The sequence below is a fragment of the Tamandua tetradactyla genome, chromosome 26, assembly GCF_023851605.1.
Source record: "Tamandua tetradactyla isolate mTamTet1 chromosome 26, mTamTet1.pri, whole genome shotgun sequence".
In the NCBI taxonomy this organism is placed as follows: Eukaryota; Metazoa; Chordata; class Mammalia; order Pilosa; family Myrmecophagidae; genus Tamandua; species Tamandua tetradactyla.
In genome coordinates this window covers 28,522,046-28,546,106 of record NC_135352.1, presented here as the reverse complement: position 1 = coordinate 28,546,106, position 24,061 = coordinate 28,522,046, and the positions used below count along the sequence as shown (strand labels likewise).

Below are 24,061 nucleotides of genomic sequence, written 5' to 3'. Positions count from 1 at the left end.
TCAATCCTGAAAATGATTAAAATGCTTAGAGAGATGGAAACAGCTCAAATGTCCATCAATGGATGAGTGGCCAAACAAGCTGTGGTATATACATACAATGGAATACTACGCCGCTGTAAAACAGGATAAAGTCACACAGCATACAACAACATGGATGGACTTTGAGGATATTAGACGGAGTGAAATTAGCCAGAAACAAAAAGACAAATACTGTATGGTCTCACAAATATCAACTAACATTAATGAGGGAACTTTGAAAGTTGAAGTTAAGAACGTAGGTTATCAGGAGATAGAAATAAGGTAGAGATTGGGCATTTGGTGCTGCAGGAATGCAGATTGTGCAGCAGGACTGATTGTACAAATTCAAAAATGCATAGCACAATACTACCTGATTGTAGCACAATAATATAAGTACACTAAGTGAAGCTGAATGTGAATATGATTGAGGGAGAAGGGCTGGGGCATACATGAAGCCGGAAGGAAAGATAGAGGATAAAGACAGAGATGGTATAACTTAGGCATGCCTAGAATGGACAATGATGGTGATTAAATGTACAAATACAAAAATGTTTTTGCATGAGGAAGAACAAATGAAAGTTATCACTGCAAGATTTTAAAAATGGGATGGTTTATAGGAAGAGGTACAGTCAATGCAAACTAGGGTCTATAGTCAACAGGAATACTGTAATATATTTCCACTGAATGTGACAAAGGCACTATGCCAAAAGTAAATATCAATAAGTGGGGGCAAGGGGGAAGGGTATGGATTCTTTGTGGAAGAAAAGGAAATGTCTTCATAAAGATTATGGTGGTGAAGGCACGTCTATTTACTTAGGTTGGATTGCATGATGTGCAAATAAAATTGATTTAAAATGAACAGAGAGATGGGAGACCTGGATTCAATTCCCAGTCCATGCACTTCCCAAAAAACAAACAAGCAAAACAAACAAACGAATAAACAAAAATTCAACAAACTGTGCTGCAATAACGGGATACTCACATGGAAAAATAAAGAAATGTGACTCTGCCATAAAGCATACACACACACACACACACACACACACACACACACACACACACAATGAACAGAGAGAGAGAGAGACAAGTGCTAGAGAAAATGTGGAGAACGAGACGTAGCTATTCACTGTTAATAAGGAAGCTGAGAGGTGCAGCCCCTCCAGAGGGTAGTGTGATGGTTCACAGGAGGCTAGGGGTGGGCTTCCCATATGACCTTGTAACTCTATTGCTAGGTATATACCTGGAGGAACTGAGTGCAGGGACACAAACACTCTGGTGTTTATGGAGGCAGTGTTTGTGATTCCCAATGGATGGAGGCAGCCTAAGGGTACAATGACTGAGAAATGGAAGGGGGAACTGGTATATACATTAAACAGACTACTGAACAGCTGCAAGGAGTGAAGCTTTAAGGCATGCCACTAGGTGAATGAACCTTAAGGACAGTATGTGGAGTAAAATGTCAGAAACAAAAAGACAAATATTACCATGCCTCACTCATATGGATTAACTATAACATACAACTCATAGAATTGAAGTTGAGAGCATGGGTTATCAGGTTGGGGCCTATTGTAAAGGGTCCTAGATTGTAATTTCTTACAGCAGTCACATATATTTAGGAATTGTAACTGACATTTCTAAATTCTGAGATACTGAGTTATTTGTATATAACCTGGTCATTCCCTGAAACATTGGGTATCTATGTGACACCTGAGACTCAGATATAGAGCACTGAAGCTCTGAAAGTCAGCAGTTCCACATTCAGCAACTGTTCAAAAAAAGCTGAAAAAGTGATCAGACTTCAAGTAGAGATATGAAGGAAGCTGATTTGGATAGGACTAAGGTAAATCAGAATATTGGATAAAGGATGATATGGTCCATATATTCAAACACCAGCTTCTGTGCAAGACCAAAAGAAAAGATGCTTATTTAGTGCAAAATTTATATTTTGGGTGGCACATTACCTAATTTAACTTGTATGGTCTGTTTACTCGAACACCATACTTACACGGAATCTTGAATAGTGCATGGGATCTTGTTGGCTTGTATAGGTTAGTGTGATGCCCTGATAAATCCCAGAGTAACTTGGGCAGAGAATAAAGAAGTAGTTAGTCCCCTTGGGGGACTGGGAAGAAAGGAGGAAATATTCAACTTCCCTATTTGGGGAATTTCTGATATTCCTGCAAGCAATGGGGACAACAAATTCAATAGGCTAAACCCTCAGTATTGGGGCTCACTCCTATGAAGTTTATTTCTGCAAAGGAGAAGTAAGCCTACTGACTATTTATGCCTGAGAGTCATCCCCAGAGAACCTCTTTTGTTGCTCAGATGTGGCTTCTCTCTAAGCCTCCCCACTACATGGACATGACTCCCAGGGTGACTCCCAGCAACATGAAAGTTGGTCTTCTTGACCAAACTTTCTTTGGTCAAGTCTTCTTGACCAAAAGGGAAAAGAGAGAAACGAAACAAAAATAAAGTTTCAGTGACTGAGAGACTTCAAACAGAGTTGAGAGGTTATCTTGGAGGCTATCCTTATGCATTATATAGATATTCCTTTTAAGTTTATGGTACATTGGAGCAGCTAGAGGGAAGTACCTGAAACTGTTGAACTGTGTTCCAGTAGCCTTGATTCTTGAAGATGACTGTAGAACTATGCAGCTTTTACAGTGTGACTGTGGGATTGTGAAAACCCTGTGTCTGATGCTCCTTTTATCCAGGGTATGGACAGATAAATTTTTTTTTAAAAGGAAAATAAATAATAGGGGGAGATAAAGGGTAAAAATCGGGTAGATTGAAATACTAGTGGTCAATGAGAGGGAGGGCAAGGGGTATGGGATGTATGAGTTCTTTTTTTTCTTCTTTTTATTTCTTTTCTGGAGTGATACAAATATTCTACAATGATCCTGGTGAAGAATATATAACTATGTGATGATATTGTGAGCCACTGATAGTATAACATGGTCGGATTATATGTGTGTGGATATTTCTCAGTAAAAATATTTTTTAAATGCTTAGAATGATTCTAGGCTCCCCCAGGGGAGCACACCTTGACTTTCTTCACATTGTCAGAATACCTCCCTCTTAATCTAGCACCTCTGGGCTGGGTGCAGCAAGGCTTTCCCCAGCCTTGGGCCAGAGCTGTGGTACCAGTGCAAGGGACCTTGCATGGGATTTAGAATTAGACAACCATGGGGAAGCTCAGACCACTTACCTCCTGGAAGTGTGCTCTCTGTACTTCAATCCCCTCTTCTTCTAGGTGGGAGTAATTGTAGTAATTTCGTATGATTAAATGAAAACATGTATGTAAAGAGCTTAGTTCACTTTACAGACTCAAACGATCAATATATTTTCCTTTCCCTTTCATCATCAAAGATGTTCTTGGTTCCAAACATGACCATGCAGGACACAGAGTGACTCTGGGGAACTTTCAGTCTGTCCCCCGCTCACTACCACACCCTGTGGCAGGGGAAAGAGAATTCAGGAAAGAGGACTACCAGGCAGGTTACTAGTAGTGAAGGGAGGGGTGGGGGTGGGAGGGCTGTCTGGGGACTGTGAGTAGAGCCAGAGATGGGGTACTTTAAGTTGAATGCACCAAACAAAGTGTCCTCAGTGTGGGCCCTGTCCATGAGAATCAGCCACGGAGCTTTTGAAGACACTAATGCAGAGGGCCCCACCCTAGACCAGTTACATCAGCATCTCTCACGGTGCAGTCTGGGCACTGGTGTTAATTAAACATGACCTCAGGTGATTCTTATATGTATTTGGGTCTGAGAATCACTTCTAAGGTGGGAGAAACAAGGGAAAAGTCTTAATAAATAAATTTGCCTCTCAAAGAGCAAGGACATAGAAAATAGGAAGAACAAAAAAGAATGGACTAGTGGGGAGGAAAGACGGTTCTTGGGGGGTCTTTCCCAAGAGGACAAACCTGCAGTGACCATCCTTCTTGATATGGAAGTTCTGGTGACCCTCAGATAGACATCCAGACCCAGCTGAAGAGCTGAGACTGGGCAGAAGGTAGGCTGGGGGGAGGCGTGTGGGGTTGTGTGGTATGGGGTTTAGGGGGAAACAGAGCAGTCACTTCCCTGGAGTCCACTGGGGAGGGGTCCTCACTGGAACAGCCAATGGGTACCCCAGGAAGCCTGATGGACAGGGTCTGGTGCCTGGACTAATGCAGAAAGCAAATGGAGGTGGCATGTCCACTTCACTCCCACTTTGCAGAGCCCCTGAACATTCCCAGTCTGCTATGGACCAGATTTCCCAACCTCCCTTTCAGTTAGACATGTCCATGTGACAGTGTTCTAGCCAAAAAAATGAGATCAGAAATGGTGTGTACCATGTCTGGCCCCAAAGCCTCCTGTACATAATCCTCCATATCCTTTCCTCTTCTGTGTGATGTTAGAATCTATGGATTGATGAAGATGAAGCCACAAGATGGAAGAAATCTGGGTCTCTGTGTTGCAGTTTGAAGGAGAGTCAACAAGTGTTTAAGGAACACCCATTTTGGGACTTTTTATGGGCAAAAAATAAACTTCTACAGGGTTAAGCCAATTAACAGAGAACTCTGTTGAGACTTGAGGGCTTATTTGTTTTTATAAATGATGTTACCCCACTAATAAACCCTAACTGTTGAACTCAAATGCCTTTTTGTATAGCTCATAAGAATTTGAAGACCTGGCCATTTCTGGTTTCATCCTTCCTCTCTCCTGCCTTAGACAATTAGCTGCGACCTTATTTTACTCTTTTCTGTTTCACAAATATGACATGCTCTTGCTTGCCTTGTCTTTGACCCTTAGCATATAATCCTTTCCACTGCCTCAGTTGCTTCTAGGAATCTGTCCTATAGCTTACCCAATACCTTCTGTCTATTATAATGACACCATCAAATTTTACCAGAATGGATGGTAAGTGCCTACTTCTTGTTTACATCCCCTATCTACAGAAATGTGCCGTTACCATTTGTGCCAATTTGAGACTATTAAAAGCTGTGTCTTTTTTCTGATCCAGTCTTGTGGGGGCAGCTATTTCTTTTAATCCTGATTCAATATAATAAAGTGAAAAAGTTTGATTGGATTACTCTCATGGAAATGTGGCACACCCACTTATGGATGTGGCCTTTTGATTAGATGGAGATGTGACTCTGCCCATTAAAGTGGATCTTGATTAGTTTACTGGAGCCCTTTAAAGGTGGAAACATTTTGGAGAAACCTCAGAGCCAACACAGAGACATTTGGAGATGCAGAAAGAAATGCACCCCCACCCCCCCAGAAGCTGCTTGAACCAGAAGCCAAAGGACCAGCAGATGCTGGCCATGTGTCTTCCCAGCTGATGTGTCTTCCCAGGTGTTCTGGACCCATAGACCTCTGTTGAGTCAAGGTATCTTTCCCTGGATGCCTTAGTTTGGACATTTTTATGGATTTAGAATTGTAAACTTGTAACTTAATAAATTCCTTCCTTTAAAAGCCTCTCAATTTCTGGTATATTGCATTCAGCAGCTTTAGCAAAGTAAATATACAATTGAATCCCTCATGATCACCACACGCCTAGCCATTATGGAGGCTGAACATATATGTGGAACAGACAACCTACAATGAAGCCCTATACTCTTGAGCAAGATGCTTCACTTTTTCAAGTTTCATTTACTTTTCTTTGAAAAAATGAGTTGACTTTTGTCATGAGGCCCTACCCTGAATATATGAACTTTTAATTGGGTCAGGAGATACGCTAACCAGATGCAAAAGAAAAAAAAAGTGTTTTGTTCTCATAATTTTCTTCCTGTTTATTTTATTTTTTTATCTTTTTTTCTTTTTTGTGAAAAATAACATACATACAAGAAAACCAATAAATTTCAAAGCACAGCACCACAATTAGGTGCAGAACATGTTTCAGAATTTGACATGGGCTATAATTCCACAATTTTAGGTTTTTACTTCTAGCTGCTCTAAAATACTTGAGACTAAAAGAGATATCAATTTAATGATTCAACAATCATATTCATTTCAAATCCTATCTTCTCTGTATAGAAGAAGGATGGAGTAGGGAGATGGAACTACCTGATGTTCTGAAGAGGCTGGGCCCTCTAGGTTTCAGGAATTATCTGGTCCAGAGACCCATCTGGAGGTTGTAGATTTCCAGAAAGTTACTCTAGTGCATGGAACCTTTGTAGAATCCTATTTCCCTAGGTGTTCTTTAGGATTGGCTGGAATGGTCCTGATTGATGTTTGGCAGGTTATGATAGGTACCAATGTCTAACTGAGGCTTGTGTAAGAGCAACCTCCACAGTAGACTCTCGACTCTATCTGAAATCTCTGCCACTGATACTTTATTAGTTACACTTCTTTTCTCCCTTTTGATCAGGATGGAAATGTTGATCTCATGGTGCCAGGGCTGGATTTATCCCTGGGAATCATCTCCCAAGCTGCCAAAGAGACTTTAACCCCTGGATGTCATGTCCCATGTAGAGGGAACGGCAATGATTTCGCTTCCAGAGTTGGGCTTAGAGAAAGTGAGACCACATCAGAGCAATAAAAGAGGTCCTCCAGAAGTAACTCTTAGGCATACCCATAGGTAGTCTAAGCTTCTCCGCTACATATATAAACTTTACAAGAGTAAGCCTCAAGATTAAAGGCACAGCTTATTGATTTTGGTGTCCTAAAGTCTGACACAGTATCAAGGGATTTCCTGATGGTAAAATTGATAGTTACATATTTTTTCTCCCATCCCTCAAGGGACATTGTCAATATTTTTTTATTATCTGCTTAATATACTCTAGGATGTATCCAGGCATTGCATTAGACTATACAGAATTAAAGGACCTCTTTCTTATTCTGGGCTCCCTGTGTTTCAATTGTTCAAATGAGCTATACAGAGAGATTGAGTTAGATTATGTGCTACAGAAAATTTTAGTCTCCAAACCAAATAAACTTCTCTTCCTTTGGTCTCAAAGAGTATATGTCATTCTAAAATATAGACATTGTCTTCCTTACCCCTGTGTTCTGCATTACTTTAACCCCAACACAACTGGCTTCATTCTTATCTCTAAATATCAGGTTTCATGTATATATATAAAACAGTCTCTTGAAATCCAGAAATAATAATTACCACTCCAGACTAAATGTGTCTGCTATTAAAGCTTACAATTTAGGCCCCTGCTTTCCTGTAAGCATTTTCTAAAGGAGACCATACCATTGTCGATCTTTTGTTTCTGTCTTAACTTGCCTCACCAAATGTCCCACATGTTCATTCACATCATTGCTTGCCTCACGACTTCATTCTTCTTTTGTAGCAGCACAATATTCGTTCATAAGTATATACCTCCGTTAACCAATCTACTTGTCAGTCAATGCATCCTTCAGCCACCTGCATTCATCAGGGATCACATATTGTGCCCAAAGTCCACACTCCATCAACACTCTCAATTTTAGATAATTTCATTGTTCCCAAGAGAAAGAAAACAATAAACACACACTTGCCAAATAGGAAATCTAAATCTCCTCTTAACTCTTGTCCTTCCCCCCGTTATTTACCTCTGCTGTTGCTATGGTAGCACTTATGTTTCCTTTTAAACATAGCCCATAGCATGCAATATCAGTTTTCCCCCTGTACTAGGTTTTTATTTTTTGTGTGTGTGGGGTGCATTTGAATTCCATTCAAAATAGCAACTAAAAGAATCATGCACTTAGGAATGAACTTAACTAAGGACATAAAGGACTTGTACACAGAAAACTACACAACGTTGCTAAAAGAAATCAAAGAAGATCTAAATAGGTGGAAAGACATTCCCTGTTCATGGAAAGGGAGGCTAAATATAGTTAAGATGTCAATTCTTATTTTGACATTTCCCCAAATTGACCTACAGATTCAACAGAGTACCAATCAAAATTCTAACAGCTTACTTTGAAGACTTGGAAAAGCTAGTTACCAGATTCATCTGGAAGGGAAAGAGACCCCAAATAGCTAAAAGCATCCTAAAAAATAAGAACGAAGTGGAAAGATTAACACACCCTGACTTTAAAATCTATTATAAAGCCACAGTGGTCAAAACAGCATGGTACTGGCACAAAGATAGAAGCATTGACCAATGGAATCAAATCGAGAGTGCAGATATAGACCACCAAGTCTTTGGTCAACTGAATTTTGACAAGGCTCTCAAATCCTCTGAACTGGGACAAAATAGTCTTTTCAATAAATGGGCATGGGAGCACCAGATATGAATACCGAAAAGAATGAAAGAGGACCACTATTAACTCATGTCGTTTTTCTCAGGGAAATCTTTGTCGACCTTCTCAGGTGAAACCAGATCCCCTATGTGTTGTTGCTATGATGTAATGTACTTTCCTTTATTATAATTTTCACAAGTGTATAAATATCACTATTTATATTTAATATAAATATGATATTTAATATAAATATAACATTTAATATAAAATTTCATATTTATTTGGGTTAAGTGCTATATTATTTGGGGGGGAGGGGTGCATGGGCTGGGAATCAAACCCAGATCTCCCACATGGCAGGCAAGCATTCTACCGCTAAACCACCCATGCACCCCTAAATACTAGATTATTATATGACTTATTGACTGGATAGTAAGTTCTTAAAGGGATGGTGGGGTGGGCACAGAATTTTGAACCTGTTTTCCTCATGGATGTCTCCCAAAAGTCTCTCCTAAGGCTTTGGTTCACCATCTTTTAATGTTTTATGAAGAAATGGATTTGCTGTGACTTGTGAAGGATGGAAGTCCATTCCTGGCTTGGCTTAAATGCCCAGAAATAAAGCTGATGTTTTTCTTTGAGGCTCTCCAATCACTATAATGAATGCTTCTGAAAAACTATGATCTTTCTTGGCCAAAATATCTTTCTACAAACAGAGATTGATTGTGGTTGGACAGCTATGAAAACTTTCTAACGCTGGCAGATCGTCCTGAGTGGCAGCACCTCCTCAATTTCTCTGCAGGCAGAAGTTGGCCAACACCTAGATATCCCACATGATTCTTTTGAAGATGACTTCTTTCAGAAGACCTCAAACTTAAAATCTGAATTTGTCATTTTTTTCTTGCTTACAGACAGCATTAGTGCTGCTTCACCTTGCCAAAGATGGAGTCATTAACTTATGGACAAAGGAAATGATGCAATGTGAATTCAATTCAAAATGTTTTAGAGAATCTTGACCCAAACCTTCCCTTGACAAGCAAAATTAATTTGGGGAGCTTGGATCTCATTTGCTACTTTGGTGAATCAAAGTTTTTAACATGTGTCCATCATATAAAAGTATTCAAATAAATTAGATACCATAGGTGATATATGTGTTGCCATGTCAAAGATGACTTGTAAATCCTCATCACCATAGTCTCATATCACACAAGCGCAAAACTGTGTATGTACTATGTGTGGGTCTATTTTTCTGGAAAGGGGAGCCTTAGCTTTGGTCAATTTCTCAAAGAGATTCTTGGCAGACAAGTGTAAGAAACAGCAAGCTACATACTGACTAAGACCTCTTCCAACTCTAAAATTACATGAATCTTAAAGTCTAATGCCAAATTGGCCATATTATTAGACATTTTAGTGAAATCCACATCCCTTTTCTTTGCAGGGCCAAAAATGTAGTTGAAAAAAATCCAATTTTTATCCAAGTGTCTGGTGCCCAGTACATGGAAACAATGAATTTAGCTTTGATGTTAACTCACACATTTGTAAGATTGATGCTAGGCTCCTAATTTTACCTGTGCAGAACTAAATGCATCTGAGTTTAGCCCAACTGAAGATTGTGAAGGATCCACCATGGCAGAAGAAAGGAAGAGGCTGTGGATGATCCATAATTCTTGAACAACAGCTAATACATGCCTCCTTACTTATTCAAATGAAATCAACTTGATCATAACAACCAAAATATGATGGGCGCTGAATCAGATGCCCTCCCGTTAACTCCCCTCCCAGGCCACCTATGGGAAATGGAGGTGTGGAAGCCAGGTAGAAATGGGTCTTTGTCCACATAGATGTCTTGTTCCTCAGAATACCTACACAGGACCTGTAGAACCCAGTAGAAAAGCCAAGATCCACACCCAACACCATCCCAGGGGCATATGCGTGGTTACCCCCAATGCTTGGCTGTAGGTGGTTAACCTTGCAAAGTGCATGCAGAGAAATGTAGAACTCAGAATCTTAACACACTTACTCCAAGGAGTTTTAACCATATTATCTTTAAAAGATGCTATTTTTATTGTGTTTCTGTATTTTATGATAGCAATGAGAATAAACAGGAACTGCTGTGACCACGTAGCACCAATTGTCCAAGGAGTTCAAACTCTATTTCCATACAATATCTTACTTATCCTCTCAGATTTCCCAATTTCTCATCCTTATTCTAGGAATCCTTCTCTGTTTTAGGTTGCTCCCAACAATGAAGTGAATTGAAGCCTCTATCTTTTCCCTTTCAGTAAAATTCCTTTGACCTGAGGCTGGAAGGATGGAGTGGAGAAATAAAATTAGTGAAGAGCACATACCTAGCTCTTATCCTATACAGAATACTGCTGGTTCCTGATTATACAGTTCAAGGCTGATGTCTTCGGGCTTGCTGCCCTGAATATTTGATTTAGCACCTGGGATAATTTCCCAACGTACATCTCCCTGCACAGCTCAATGGCACCATTGAGTTGGGTGTTAAAGGCTCTGTTTACATATTAAATTTCTCAAGGCTTGAGGTGGGGTATTTTGGACTCTTCACTACTGATCAATTTTTCAGTCTGCTGCTTTATCTACCTGACAGAAAGACTTGAACTACTGCCATTTCCAAATTGCACTTCTAAATATTGACTTAATGGCGAGACTCAAAGTGTCATAACACAGCTCACTGGAGCAATGAAGATTTTCCAGGCCTCATGGAGAGGTCTGTACAATGTCCTGTGGGTAATGGTGAAGGAAGAGGAGGATTTAAGAAGAAAAATAAAATCAAGGCCTGTTTAGAAGTGATGCTTCTACACTTCATTTAATCTTGCAGAGACAAATGAGCTCTCACTGAGCTATTGGCTGTGGCTGGAGGGAACCAAGGAGGAGAGAGAAAGGAGAACAATGACCACTGATCCCTCAGCTGTTGACCAGTAGGGAGAAGCATTCCAGACACTCTTGGCTGGGCTAGGCAGTAGGGCCTTCCAAGACAATTAGCTCTCACACAGTTTTAACCTGTGTATCCAGTTTAGAAAGACTGGATGGTATTTAAGAAACAGGAGCCTTTTCATTCTAATATCTTTCAAGCTTTGATACAGGCAGATGTTTAGCTAATCTTCATTTAGGTCACTGAGAAAATTCTAGGAGGTTATCATCTTAATTTCTTTCCTCCTAATAGGAGGATACCTAGGCAGTTGACACCGTAACCGATCTTAGGAAGTGTTTGTCACATCACATTAGCTGTCGAACCATGTCACAGTTCACAGTCCTTTCTTGCCCTTAAGGAGAGGATTCAGAGGAGCAGTGAGATATGTTACAGACAAATTAGATTTGTGTCTTTGTAAATACTCAGTTACATATTAATTCATAATGTTTATTATCTCTAAGGATCTGGATTCTTTAGGATGAGATGAAGAATAGTACTTTGTAATACTGCAGAGAGAAGACTGAAATCTGGTGACTCCCCCTTCTTGACTTTTTTAGCTCTCCCCCCAACCCTTGCCCTAAACATTGGCATCAGTGGCTATCCAAAAGGCCAGCCACAGGAGACCACAAGTGAAGAAGTGAAGGAAGCAAGTAGGAAGTTGGGGAGAAACTGAATTGCTCTTCAGAGCATGAACTCAAGACATAGGAAATTAAACCAACCGGATTAAACCAATGCATCAGGAAAGGTCTAAGGACCTTGAGGTCCTTAGATTTGTTTTAAGGTGGTCCTAAGGACCTTGTGTCCAATCCATTCCCTCTCTTATGCCTCTGGTATGTGAATCCTTGTATATGGTGATAATGATGCCACTAAGAATGACCTCACAGTGCAGCAAAATCTTTTCACTTTAGACCTTATCGTATTGGGCTCAAACCTGAGCTTGACTCCTCTAGAAGGTCTGATTAGCCTGAATGATGCACCAACTCACTTCCTTAATCAGAGGTTCAACTCCATGACCTCCATTTAAGATAATGGAGTCCTTTAAACCCCTTCCTTTGCTTGAAGCTCCTTTGCATGTCAGAGGAGGTGGCTGCTGTGGACAGAATGCCATGCATCTTCTGAAGAAACTCTGCAGCAATCCCCCTGAAAGCTTTATCCCTTGGCAGAGCCAGCCTATGATGGTCTTTGCTTCTGCCCAGTTTTAAATTAATGCAGGCCATTCTGGCATTCATGAGATCACTTATGGATGCCAGTTGCTGTTCTGTGGCAACTTTCATGGCACCTACCATACCCACAGCTCTGCCAACATGACTGTGGACCTGTTTTCAACATATTCCATGCTGCTCCAAGGGCTTGAATGCCCCTAGCAGCTCTCCACATGACCACCTCTAGCCAGCATCCTCCAAACTCTTATTGACAGTCCATGCCCTCAGTGTATGCCATCTGTGATTCAGCCATGGCTTACTCCATTCTTCCCAATCCCTGTCAGCCACCCTCCCTTACAATCCACCCCTTCCATAATTCCATCAGGCTACTGCTGATCTCCAACCCAAGCCAATGAGATCCCCTCAACTGCTGCTGTCCATCACCTAACAGGCTGCTATTCATTTACCCTTCATTTCTTCTAGGCTTCCTCTGATGTATTCCTTCATAATTGCAATCGTTAGAATTATACCACTAAGGATTAAGAAAGAAAGTGGCTACAGCCTTGTGCATGAAAGGTCCAATTGCCCACTTACGCTAAGTACAAGTCTTACCTATTGGAAGACAATGGTAAGTTGATTATTTTGTTACTACCAATCCTAGTAAGCAAAGCAATGTTTTAGGAAGTACAGGAGGAGGATCAGTACAAAGCAATCTCCTTTGCATAACCAAAATTTTGAAAAAGCACAATATACCAGCACAATATTCCTGAACCAAAGGAGTCAGGAAATGAGTTCAAAACAAAATTTTAAAACATGCCTATAAGACGTATTTGTTAATGATCTCATTTTCCAAACTCTGACTTGATTTTCACACAGGACATCTATATCTTTTGTCCTCAAAGAGATTATTTGGTAGAAGGCTGGAGGGGAGGGGCCTGGCAGTCACTCACCTGGCCAGTAGTACATGTAGACTTTCTTCTTGGCTTTGGTCAGAGTGATCCACAGAGGCTCGGATCCGTTCCACCAGAGAGGCATCAGGCTGTCTTTATTGACACCAATGTCAAATGACTTGTTGGTGATGGGATCCCACATGTAGTTTCCAGTCATCTGATGGACCTCACAGTGGCGACCTATATGAAGAGCACAAAGGCTGTCAGTTTATTGTTTTGGTTGTTTTTGTTTTTATCTTTGTTTTCTGATGATACAAGCCATGCATGATCATTTTGGGATTCAGAACAGCATGAGGATTTGCTATTGATTTATTTTTATCATACATTTTTTTCTCACTTAGACTGCACCATACAAGCAAAAAAATCTGGGAGATGCCTAATAATTGGTTGAGGATGGGGTCATTTTGAACAAAGTTAGTCTGTCAAGTTTTGAAGCTATTTTAAGTTAAACGGAAGACACTGTGCAGAGTTTGACCTTCTGTTCATGACTTGACGTCTAAATATGAGTCAGGATGGCAATAATAGATTCCCACTGGGCTTGAGTTATGCTCTTGCCACAGAACTCTCTCTGTGCCCCTTCCAACCCCTCTTCCCACAAGATTAGGAATCAAGAGGTTGTGGAGTTTATTCTCGCCATTCCTGGAAAAGTGGAATTGTCTCGACATTGCCCAATGATGGAATCGATGACATTTGGAACAGAATGGTGAAAAAAGTGACTCAATCTTGAAAAACAAAGCAAGGAAACAACCCTCAAAATGGAATCTTACATAGAAATGAGGGTTGGTTTTGTCGGGTACAACTCAGTCCCAGAAGAGAAGCCAAACATGAAAGACGTAAGTACTTAGGCTCTTTGAAAACATTAAGTTTAAATTATTTATTTTGGAGCAATCTGGTGCATCTTTAATGTAAAAATAACAGAAACACTGGCAAGTGCATCAAAAATTGTTGCAATTTTAGTGACAATCATTGGCACCAAGATGGAACGCTTTACCAAACTGCCTAACTATGGCTAATCAAAGTTGTTTTGTTTATTTGTTTGTTGTTGTTTCTCTCTATCTCTCACTTCCCCCATTTTATTTTTAAACAGAAAACAAGGATAAACCATAAAATACAATGTTGCAAATATGAAGACCAAAGATACCATAAAAGAAAAACCTTTTATTTCATCACAGAAATCCAGGGATTCCCAAAACTATGCTTCGAATTTAAAGGTCAGAGGCCCAAACAAAATGGTCCTACCCCAAGGTTGTAAAGTTAACTTTTTGTCCCTGACCAAAATTTCACATAAGGCCTAATACAATTGAAAAATTAAATTAAAACTTTGAGTAGTTTTCCCAATTGTTAAGGAACTTGTTAATTTTATTCTTTCAACTAACATTTATAAATGCTCCTATGTGTCATATACTGTGAAAGGTACGGAGCATCAAAACTGAATAAATGTGGTCCCAGCCCTCAGTGTCTTATAATTTACTTTTCAACAGAGACCCTCTGTGTAGAAGAGACAGGCCTCAGTGGGCCAGCAAAGAACAGGGCTAGGTACAGCTGTGACTGAGGAATCACAAGTCTCCTCACCCACTCTGCAGGTGAGGATGGTTTCCACCAGATCCTTACTCACTCGTTAAAGGTGGGACCATGCTTCTTGTTAGTTCAGCTGCATTATATTTTTTGGTGTATCAAAGTTTAAGAATATTAAGGAAGCCTCTCTCATGGTAAAAGTTCTTATCTACGCCTTGACTCAAAATACTATGTTGCATATTCAAAAACTGTCATCTTCATAATGTTTACTTATCCTTTTCACAAGGCAAGACAATCATGCCAATAATTGTTGGAAAATGGCTCCTTTACAGAGAAGGTCTTTCACCATGAATACCCTCTTAACTCCCTCCCATGTTCAATGAGGATAGCTCGCCTCGAGCTGGTATGCAAGAAACTGAGGTAGGCTGCAAAATGGTAAAGTGGTGTGGAAGGTGTTACTGAGGTCACTAACCAATGAGCCTCTAAATGAATTACCAAGATAGGACCTGCAGAATGCATGAATCCTAAATAAAAGCAGAAGCCTCATGGGATTCAGCTTTCACAAGGTACATTCAAAGAAGCATTAAGTAACCAAAAATTGTTGTTAGACCACAGTAATCTTTACTTTTATAACTCAAAAGACCCCACAATGTTATTTGGAAAAAAATTCTCTCTTCCTTTTGTATATTTTATTGAGAAATTTTCACACACATACAGTCCAACCATATTTTATAATCAATGGTTCACAATATCATCACTTAGTTGATGATATTGATTTTAAACACTCATATCCAGCTTTCTGGAGCCCAAAGGGTTCAAACTCTTACCCACTGTTCTAGTCTGCTAGCTGCTGGAATGCAATGTACCAGAAATGGAATGGCTTTTAACAAGGGGAATTTAATAAGTTGCTAGTTTACAGTTCTAAGGCCAAGAATATGTCCCAATTAAAACAAGTCTAAAGAAATGTCCAATTTAAGGCATCTAGGGAAAGATACCTTGGTTCAAGAAGGCCGATGACATTCAATGTTTCTCTCTCAGCTGGAAGGGCACATGGCAAACATGGAGGCGTCTGCTGGCTTTCTCGTGGCTCTACCAAAAAGGGGCTCTCTCCAAAATGTTTCCTCTTTTAAAGGATTCCAGCAAGCAACTCCACCTTCAGTGGATGGAGACACACCTCCATGGAAATCATCTAATCAAAAGTTACCACCCACAGTTGGGTGGGTCACATCTTCATGGAATCAAAATGCTCCCACCCAGCAATATTGAGTGAAGATCAAAGGGCATGGCTTTTCTGGGGTCCACCACAGATTCAGACCGGCACACCCACCTTTGCTGCCTGGGTAGAGAATTATGAGGAGCCACCTAGGATTACAGAGTTCTTGCATGACTGAACAAATGAGGGAGAGAGAGAGTATCCTTCCAGAGACTATCTGCTAAACTAAAATTACCACCTCTTACACATATGTCTTTAGGAAGTACCATAGGAACTGACTAGGGGAGACATAATCTATATGCGCACTTAACAGATAGTCCTAGCGCATTTTCAAGTTGCAACTGAAGAAACTTTATTCCCTGTAGTTATCTGAGTTCCTTAGCTTTTTTTCATAACGGATCTTTCGCCTCACCATTCTGTAAGATATAGCATTAGCCTTGGCACTCCTATGCATACCAATGGAATTGGTAGCGACATCAACACAAGTGAACTTAAAGAATTTAATCATGACATTCTTTAGAAAAGCATCTTTGAGACAAGGGCTGCAAAGATGTTATTGGTTCCTACTCCCCCATCTAGCATACTGGTTGGTCTTGGCTGGCCTGGAGTGGCTCTTAGATTCTAAGACGGACTCCAGCCTTATGGAGGGACATGAATCATTCTGTCTCCCAAGACTCAACACTTCCCCAAGGGCTGGTAGTGATGCACAAGAATGAAAGCTTCTGCTTACTTTCTTTGGGTGAGTGGTACCTAGAGAAGATTCTAGAATCAGTGGTTCTTACATGAGTAAAATAGTTTCCAAGTGTAGGGTAGAGCTCTTTCTACAAGGTCAGCAAGACCCGTATTTGGAAACTGGGTTTTACTCTTTTGACAGATTGGGCTTGAGTTGAAATGGGAGAATTTATTCTTTAAATACTCAATCACAGATGCTGTGCTAGTCCCCAGGGGTTTCTCTTTGTTCTAGGAAGAGTCACCTGCTGTGGAAGCCAGCTGGAGGACATGGGCTTCCTATCTCATCTGCTCAGAATCTTTTCTCATAGCTAAGCTGATTTTCCTTCTCAGGAATATAGTGAGGCTGACAGACTGTGCTTGTAGCAGTCAGAGCCTGCTCTCACTCAAGCTGGTTTCCTTATCTATCTGGTCTCCCTTTGTCTTTTCCATCTTTATTATCTGGGTAAAAGTTGTGGTTGAAAGAACAGAGCAAAACAAAACACAATGTACTGGCCTCTCCAACCCACAGGCTCTTATCTCCATCTTCCTGGCTGACCCATATCTATTTTTATCCATCTGCAACTCTTCTTGAGTTTTCTTATAAACTGAGCTTTGCTATGGTTTGGTTACTTGGATCTTTTGCTGAAGACGATAGTAGAAACTTACCTGACAATGTCCAAACCACAAATCTCAGGTGGTCTTCCAGTATGGTGGAAAGAATATCTACTTCTGTTCTCCATCCTCCTCCAAATGGCGATTCTGTGAGGCTTTAAAATTGGTGCCAGGAGGGGCTGATTGGTCAGTGATCATGATGTGTATTTGCTATTTGCATAGTGATTTGTGGACCTAAAAACTTACCATGAAGTTTGTACTTGATGCTACAAAAGCCATAATTAGGGCTGCTGGATTTATTTTAGCACAGTTAATATACTGTGATAACTGAAATATAAAGTATGTTGTCAGGAAACTGGCATTATTTAACTAAACCATGGTAATTAAAATGTTTGTATATCTGAACCATGCAAAATGAGGTGTGTGTGTCGCTATTCATGGCATGAATTAAGCACTCAATACTAACTTACATTATCATGAGGGGAGAGAGTCCACAGGCAAATGTGATCTAGGGGTTGGCTAGAAACTCCCTTTCTCTTGAGCTTTCCATATGATATGGTGGGGGACTGGTCCTATGTCCCCCACCCAGATTCTTACAAATTCCCAAGAGGCTTACATAATTGCAGGTACCTCTACCTCTAGACTTTATCTTCCATAATATATGACACCCAGAAAGGAAACTCAGCCTTTTCCTATATCCCACAAAAGAAACTCACCCTTAGAATAGTCTTGAGTGTGGTGAACTTTACTGGGGATCCATTAGGAGTAAAGAGGGGGAAGAATTGAGAACAATGCAAAAAAACTTGCAATTCAATATTAGACATTAGGTACTTAAAAACCCTTTCAACTACACTCACCAGGGATTTGTTTATGGTCCTTCACTTTGAAAGTCCTAGCCTTACACATAGCATCACACTGATTCATCTCTTCTCAATTCGCTTCTTCACAGCACCTCCCTCCAAAATTTCCCTCCAAACTTCAAAGTTTTTGCAAAAGCCAATTCAGCCCTCCAGAGCTCATGCTTCACTCCTAATGTCTTATTGTTCATTAGGTTGCTAAGAAAGAAAGAAAGGGAGAGGGGAGGGAGGGAGGGAGGAGGGAAATGAAAAGAAAAAAGACAAAGAAAAAAGAATGCATTTCTTTGGAAAAGGTTTACCGGCCTTAGAAAGTCATCATATTTAGCGTTGCCAGATTTATTATAGAAGGAAGAAGAAAAGGAATACGTGTATGTGCATATGTATTAATATGTATATGTATATATGATATCCAGTTATATTTAAATTTCAAATAAACAGCGATTTTTTACACAAGTAGGTCCCAAATATTGCATAAACACTAAAAAATTATTTTATTGTTTCTCTAAAATTGAAATTTAGCTGGGCTTCCTATCCTAATTGTATCTATTAAAAAGCACGCTTTTTTTTTGTTTCACGATGACAATAAAACATGAGAAATAGAATAAAGAGGAATGAACAAAAGCAGTGGGAAGTAGAAGAAGCAGCGAAGTTTGTCTGGAAGAGTCAGGGAATGCTTCTTGGAGGAACTGGGACTTGAAGGATGAGTAGAACTTTCTCAGGCACAAAGTGCACTCCACACAGAGGCGATGGCAAGCATATAGTGGCGAAGGAATATGAGAGAACTGGATATTTCTTATTGGAGGAAAATGGAATTGTGTTATTTCATCACTCAATGTTCACCTTCCCTGAAAAGTGAGCTCTTCTCAGCTATATGGCTGTGCTGGTACAACTCAAGTTAGTGATGGCTTGACTCAGTTAAGGTCCTCGCAATAAACCTAGGGCATAGAGTTCAATGAATGGGCCATTTGCAAAGGATAGTAGAAAGGGTTGAGGGGAACCAATAAGAGATGGTGAAGCAATGGAGGATTGGAGGGAGCAGGGAGCCATTACCCCCTATGCTTGAAAGCAAAGGGAGGGAGCCCAGGAATGGATACCCAACCTCGCTCTCCTTCCACACTCTGAACACCTGCTGGTACCTCTCATTGGCCAACTCCTAGAGGAAGCCAGAAAACAAGGGAGTCCACTGGAGGTCTTCCATCAACGTGAAGCCCTGGGGTTCAAGACAGGCTAAAGAAGGCAGAGAAAGGCAAGTGGGCAAATGGTGAATATGCAGCACTGTGGTCAAAGAAAATCACAAGACATGGATGGCTTTTTAAAGAAAATCATGTGTCCCACCTGGGTAGGGGTCCTTAACTCAATATTAGAGACCAGCTGAACTTGATGTCACTGGCAAAGGAACTTGTGAGCCTTTATGGTAGCACACACATCTCCAAATTGGAAGGGACCTCAGGTGGCCTCCTGGTCTAATCCTCAACCTGAAAATTCAGAGGTAAGGAATAACTCTCTCCATTTTATATGTATTAGGTCTAACGCAGTTGAATATTTGCCTAACATCGCAAAGCTAATAAATGGTGAGGGGGGTGGAAGGGCAAAGAGAACGAAAACAACTTGAACTGGGATTTCTTTCTTCAGGACTATAATAGATTCAGTAACTCTATTTGTACTCCGAGACATAAACATACTGATTTTGAGGTGAGATCTCTTGACTTTTTTTTTAACCATTTTATTTATGTCTATAAACACGCATGCAGAAAAAGAACTGCATAACTAGTTATATTGATAAGCAATGAAGTTCTATAGCCAACGAAGAATTTATTTTTTATACAAAAGCTTTTTTAATAACTGGGATAATCTCAACCTTAAAGAGTAATAGTAATCTTTAACTGCTAAATCCATTCCTTCTGTTTTTCCAAGGTCCATGATATTTCTATTGGATGATTGAGACTCTGCCTATGCGATATAAAAACAGGTGGTTGAAAAAGTGAAAAATAAAGTTATATTTTAGGTGCATCAATTTAGTCAAAACATTGCTCCATAAGGACAGGTTACAAATTCTGATAAGAATCTTGGAAATCACTCTTTTATAGCATTTTAGGATTTTTGCCCAGAGACAGCACTTGCTGTCCGAATCCAGAGTTGCAGGCAGCTCTCTGGGGACACCCGCTGGAAGTCTGGGTTATAACAATAGGTGGCCAGCAAACCAGGCTGTGGGGACACGTGTCCACCTCTGGGAGAAAATGGGGAGAGTGCAGAGATGAAGGCATTCGGTCAGACAGGCGAGAGTTTGGATATAGAGCCTTCCCACTTTCCAGCCATGGGAACTGAGGCAAATCCTTCTCACTTTTTCCACCTTTAAAATGGGACTAATAATACTTTCTGGCTGAATTGTGGTGTTAAAAATAGCGAATGCATATGTTAACGCTTGCTATATTCTAGGTATTGTTCTAAATGCCTCTAATCTTTCGAATAATCTGATGAGATAGTTACTTAACGTCAGCCCCACTTTATAGGTAAAGCCCAGAGAAAGTGACTTGTCTAAAGTCTCCACTGCCCGAGGTCGTGGAGCCAGGTTCAAATTTAGGCGGCCTGGCTCCAGAATCTTCACTCCTAGCTATATGATCTGCTAATGCTAGTTTAACAAAGTATGAGCTAGCACGCAGCACACTTGACTGCACTCAATAAAGCTCACAAGAAAAGGAAGCTACTGTTGTACTGCAGCCCATAAAGCTCCACCTTCAAGGACAGGATACCTTCAAGGGACTCTGAGAGCTCAGGTGATGAAGTTCCGGCCCTTTTCCAGGGTCCACGCATGGGGTGGATGAGAGGTTGAATTAGACTCAGGAGAAGTGGAAGTCAGAACCTAAAAGGCCAAAGGCCCGAGTCGATTTCACAGATTCGAATCTATTTGATCAGTTTAGTAATAAGAGTAGTTACCAGTTCTTGGCCACCTCCCAAGTGTTTGGAACTAAGTGCTTTGTGTTTGCTATCTAATTTAATCTTCACCAGGATTCTAAGAGACGTAATATTATCTTCATTTTGCAGACGGAAGAACTAAGGCTCAAGGAAGGTGAGTGACTGGGCAAGGGCCACAGAAAGATCTCTCTGGTTTTTCCCTTAATGGCACACTCACCAGCACGCCAACCCCTCCAGCCACTGCATTGCCTTGTCAGCCCACCAGGGCTTGGTCATTTTAATAAAAAATGCCTCATAGGCCAGATCCGATTCTGAGACTCTTACCCACACATGGAGATGCACAGTTTCCAGAAGGCCAGCACCCTCCTATTTAGTTTTCCCCCAGCTACCAAAATAAATACCATTCAAAGAGATGACTTAATAGGAATTTATTGGCTTCTGGTTTCAGAAGCTAGAAGGCTTGCTTCCTCCTGGATCAGTATCTTCCGGCTGGCTGGCAATCTTTGGAGTCCCTTGGATTTTCTGTCACATGGCATCACACATGGAGACATCTTCTCCTTCCTCTTCTGGGTTCCATGGACTTTCAGCTTCTCGCTTTTCCATGGCTTCTCTTTCTGCATCCGGTTTCCTCTGCTTATAAGAATTTCAGCCGTATTCGGTTAAGGCCCAGCCTCATGCAATTTGGGCACTCTTTAAAATAGCATCTTCAGAGGTCCTATTTATAAATGGGCTTACACCCACAAACATGCCTTTTGTGGGGGGCATGATTCAATCTCCAGCTCTTATGTCTTGCAGCAAGCTTTCATATACAAATATTCCCATAAATATCTCTAAAGGAAAGCATGTCATCAGTCAAGGAATACTAACAGAGGAGATGGTAGGGCGGGCCACTGCGGCTCAGCAGGCAGAGTTCTCGCCTGCCATGCTGGAGATCCGGGTTCAATTTCTGGTGACTACCCATGCAAAAAAAAAATGGGGGGGTTCTTCTCCCTTTGGAACAAGAGAAAGAAGCTGTGGAAAGAGAGGCTGCCAATGGTCTGGAATCCGTGGGTCTCAAGTTAATGGGTACAAAATAGAGACCAAAAGTATACACATCATCTCAGCTCGACATGACTTCAGAAGAAACTTTATAAACCTGATTCAGAGCTGGGTTAACTGACAATGTTTAAAAAAAGAAAAAAAGAAATGTCAGGCTTTCCCACTCCTAGAGTCCTCTCAGCACTGTGTTGAGCAATCGGAAGTCTAACGATTAGTTTAGATTATAAAATTTTCAAATAACTACTTGATATCCAAGACACTTGAAAGAATTAACAATGCATTATTCAGAATACCTTACTTAAAAATTGAAATTTGCTTTATAGATCACCTCTTTTGGGAAATGCATCTTATTGACTTGAGTTGTTCAAAGGCAGAATTTGGTATGTTAAAGAAGTGGTTTCTAATGAAATATGCAAGATTAAGTTGAAAGAAATGTTCACAATTTGCACATTTTTGAAGGCAGCTACTGTGCCAGACACTGTCACAATTAGGATCTGAGTCACAAATATTGCAAGGACCAAGATAACAGGCTTTGATTATAGTGTGAAGTGTAGGTACTGCGGCAAAAATAACCCCAAAATGTTAAAAGGGGAGATATTTTTATCAGAGACATTCACATTCCTGGCTTTGAGATCACTGGGCCTGAAAGAATGCCCTGCTTTATTTTTCTGCAGTGGCCACTCCCTTGGTGCAACTGTTTAACAACTAGAATAAAGGAAAAGAAACACAAATTATTTTCCTGCCTAAGGACAAACAAAAGCATACGTTTGGGGGGTTTTATTTAAATAATTCTTATGTTTTGGAAGCTGATGTGATTGAAGCTCAAAGAAATTTCCAGACAACTTAATCCATCCCCACCTCTGTGCAAAGTAGGAAAAGAGCTGAATAAATTGCTGCACTCTCATTTAACTGAGCACTCTTAGGGACTTCTCAAAGGGTGGTAGGTGTTAGGAGGGGGGAAACTTCTTATTTCTGGTTTCTATTCATCCGTAAATAAGAGAAATTCAATCCAAAGAATACCTTTATCTTCAAACATCTCCCTCCTCTCACTAGTCATACAGCTTCCACCTTTCCTCTGCCCACTCACTGGCCAGCTGTTCCCCAGGGACAAAAAAATTAGCTGCAATCTGTTCCCCCTTCCATGCCATCTGCCCGCGGCTAGTGAGAGCCCCCTGTTTGCATTCTCTTCCTAGAAGCTTACTGGGATATACCAGGGCGGAGGGTGGGGATGAGTTATCCCAGTAGTTCTTCAGCTGCCCTCTCTGTGACTGGGGAGAGAGGAGACTTCAATTCAGTTAAAATTTTTTTTTAACTGCACATTTCAGTCCCTGAATCCAAGTCACATTCTCCCATGTAGCTTTTCAATTGATGTAGAACCTGGAATGGCTGAAGGGTGGTCTCCAACAAAAGGGACCAGATATCAAAATATTGGGGGGATCCACCATTTATGCTAAAAATTAGTAGAGAATGATCAGATGATCAAATCCAGCTTTTCAGGAGTGTGAGATAATCAGCAACACACATGGTTCAATCTCCTGTGAACAAACCAACTGCCCCAAAGAATCCTCAACACCTCCCCTTCTGCCCCACCCCACATCCCTTTTGTAAAGAAGCAACTAGAAGAAAACCCATTTTTGTTGGGGTAGTTAGTTTTGCTTGTTATTGCTAGAATGAATGAGATATAATGCTGTCCTGCCCAAGCTCAGGTGTGGCCACAGAGAAGAGAGCAGCTTCCCCAGAATGAGAAGGAAGAAAAGAAAAAGTTGAAGTTATCACGTTATGCACCTATCAATTATCATTCACAATCAGTGTATAAAGAGATGGTGTTTAGACTTGACACTGTGCCTCACCTAATGATTTGTGTATATAATTTTCCTTGGGTGCTCTTAGCATATATAAAATGTGTTGAAAGATAATTTGCCTTAGGGATGAAAGAGTAACCAAAGAGAGCAACTCATCACTTTGATAGGCATGAGAGGTATCTTTTTGAAGTACTGACAGCTCCCCAGT

The 24,061-nt window shown here is 40.6% G+C and overlaps 1 protein-coding gene across 1 annotated transcript in view; it reads right to left on the bottom strand.

The window, feature by feature from the left end:
- ENPP6 (ectonucleotide pyrophosphatase/phosphodiesterase 6) overlaps positions 1 to 24,061 on the bottom strand; it is a 127,282-nt gene that overhangs the window by 68,990 nt on the left and 34,231 nt on the right. Inside the window, exon 2 of the mRNA XM_077144595.1 lies at positions 13,193 to 13,372. Within this exon, the coding sequence (XP_077000710.1) occupies positions 13,193 to 13,372 (180 nt within the window). The remainder of the gene's footprint in view (positions 1 to 13,192; positions 13,373 to 24,061) is intronic.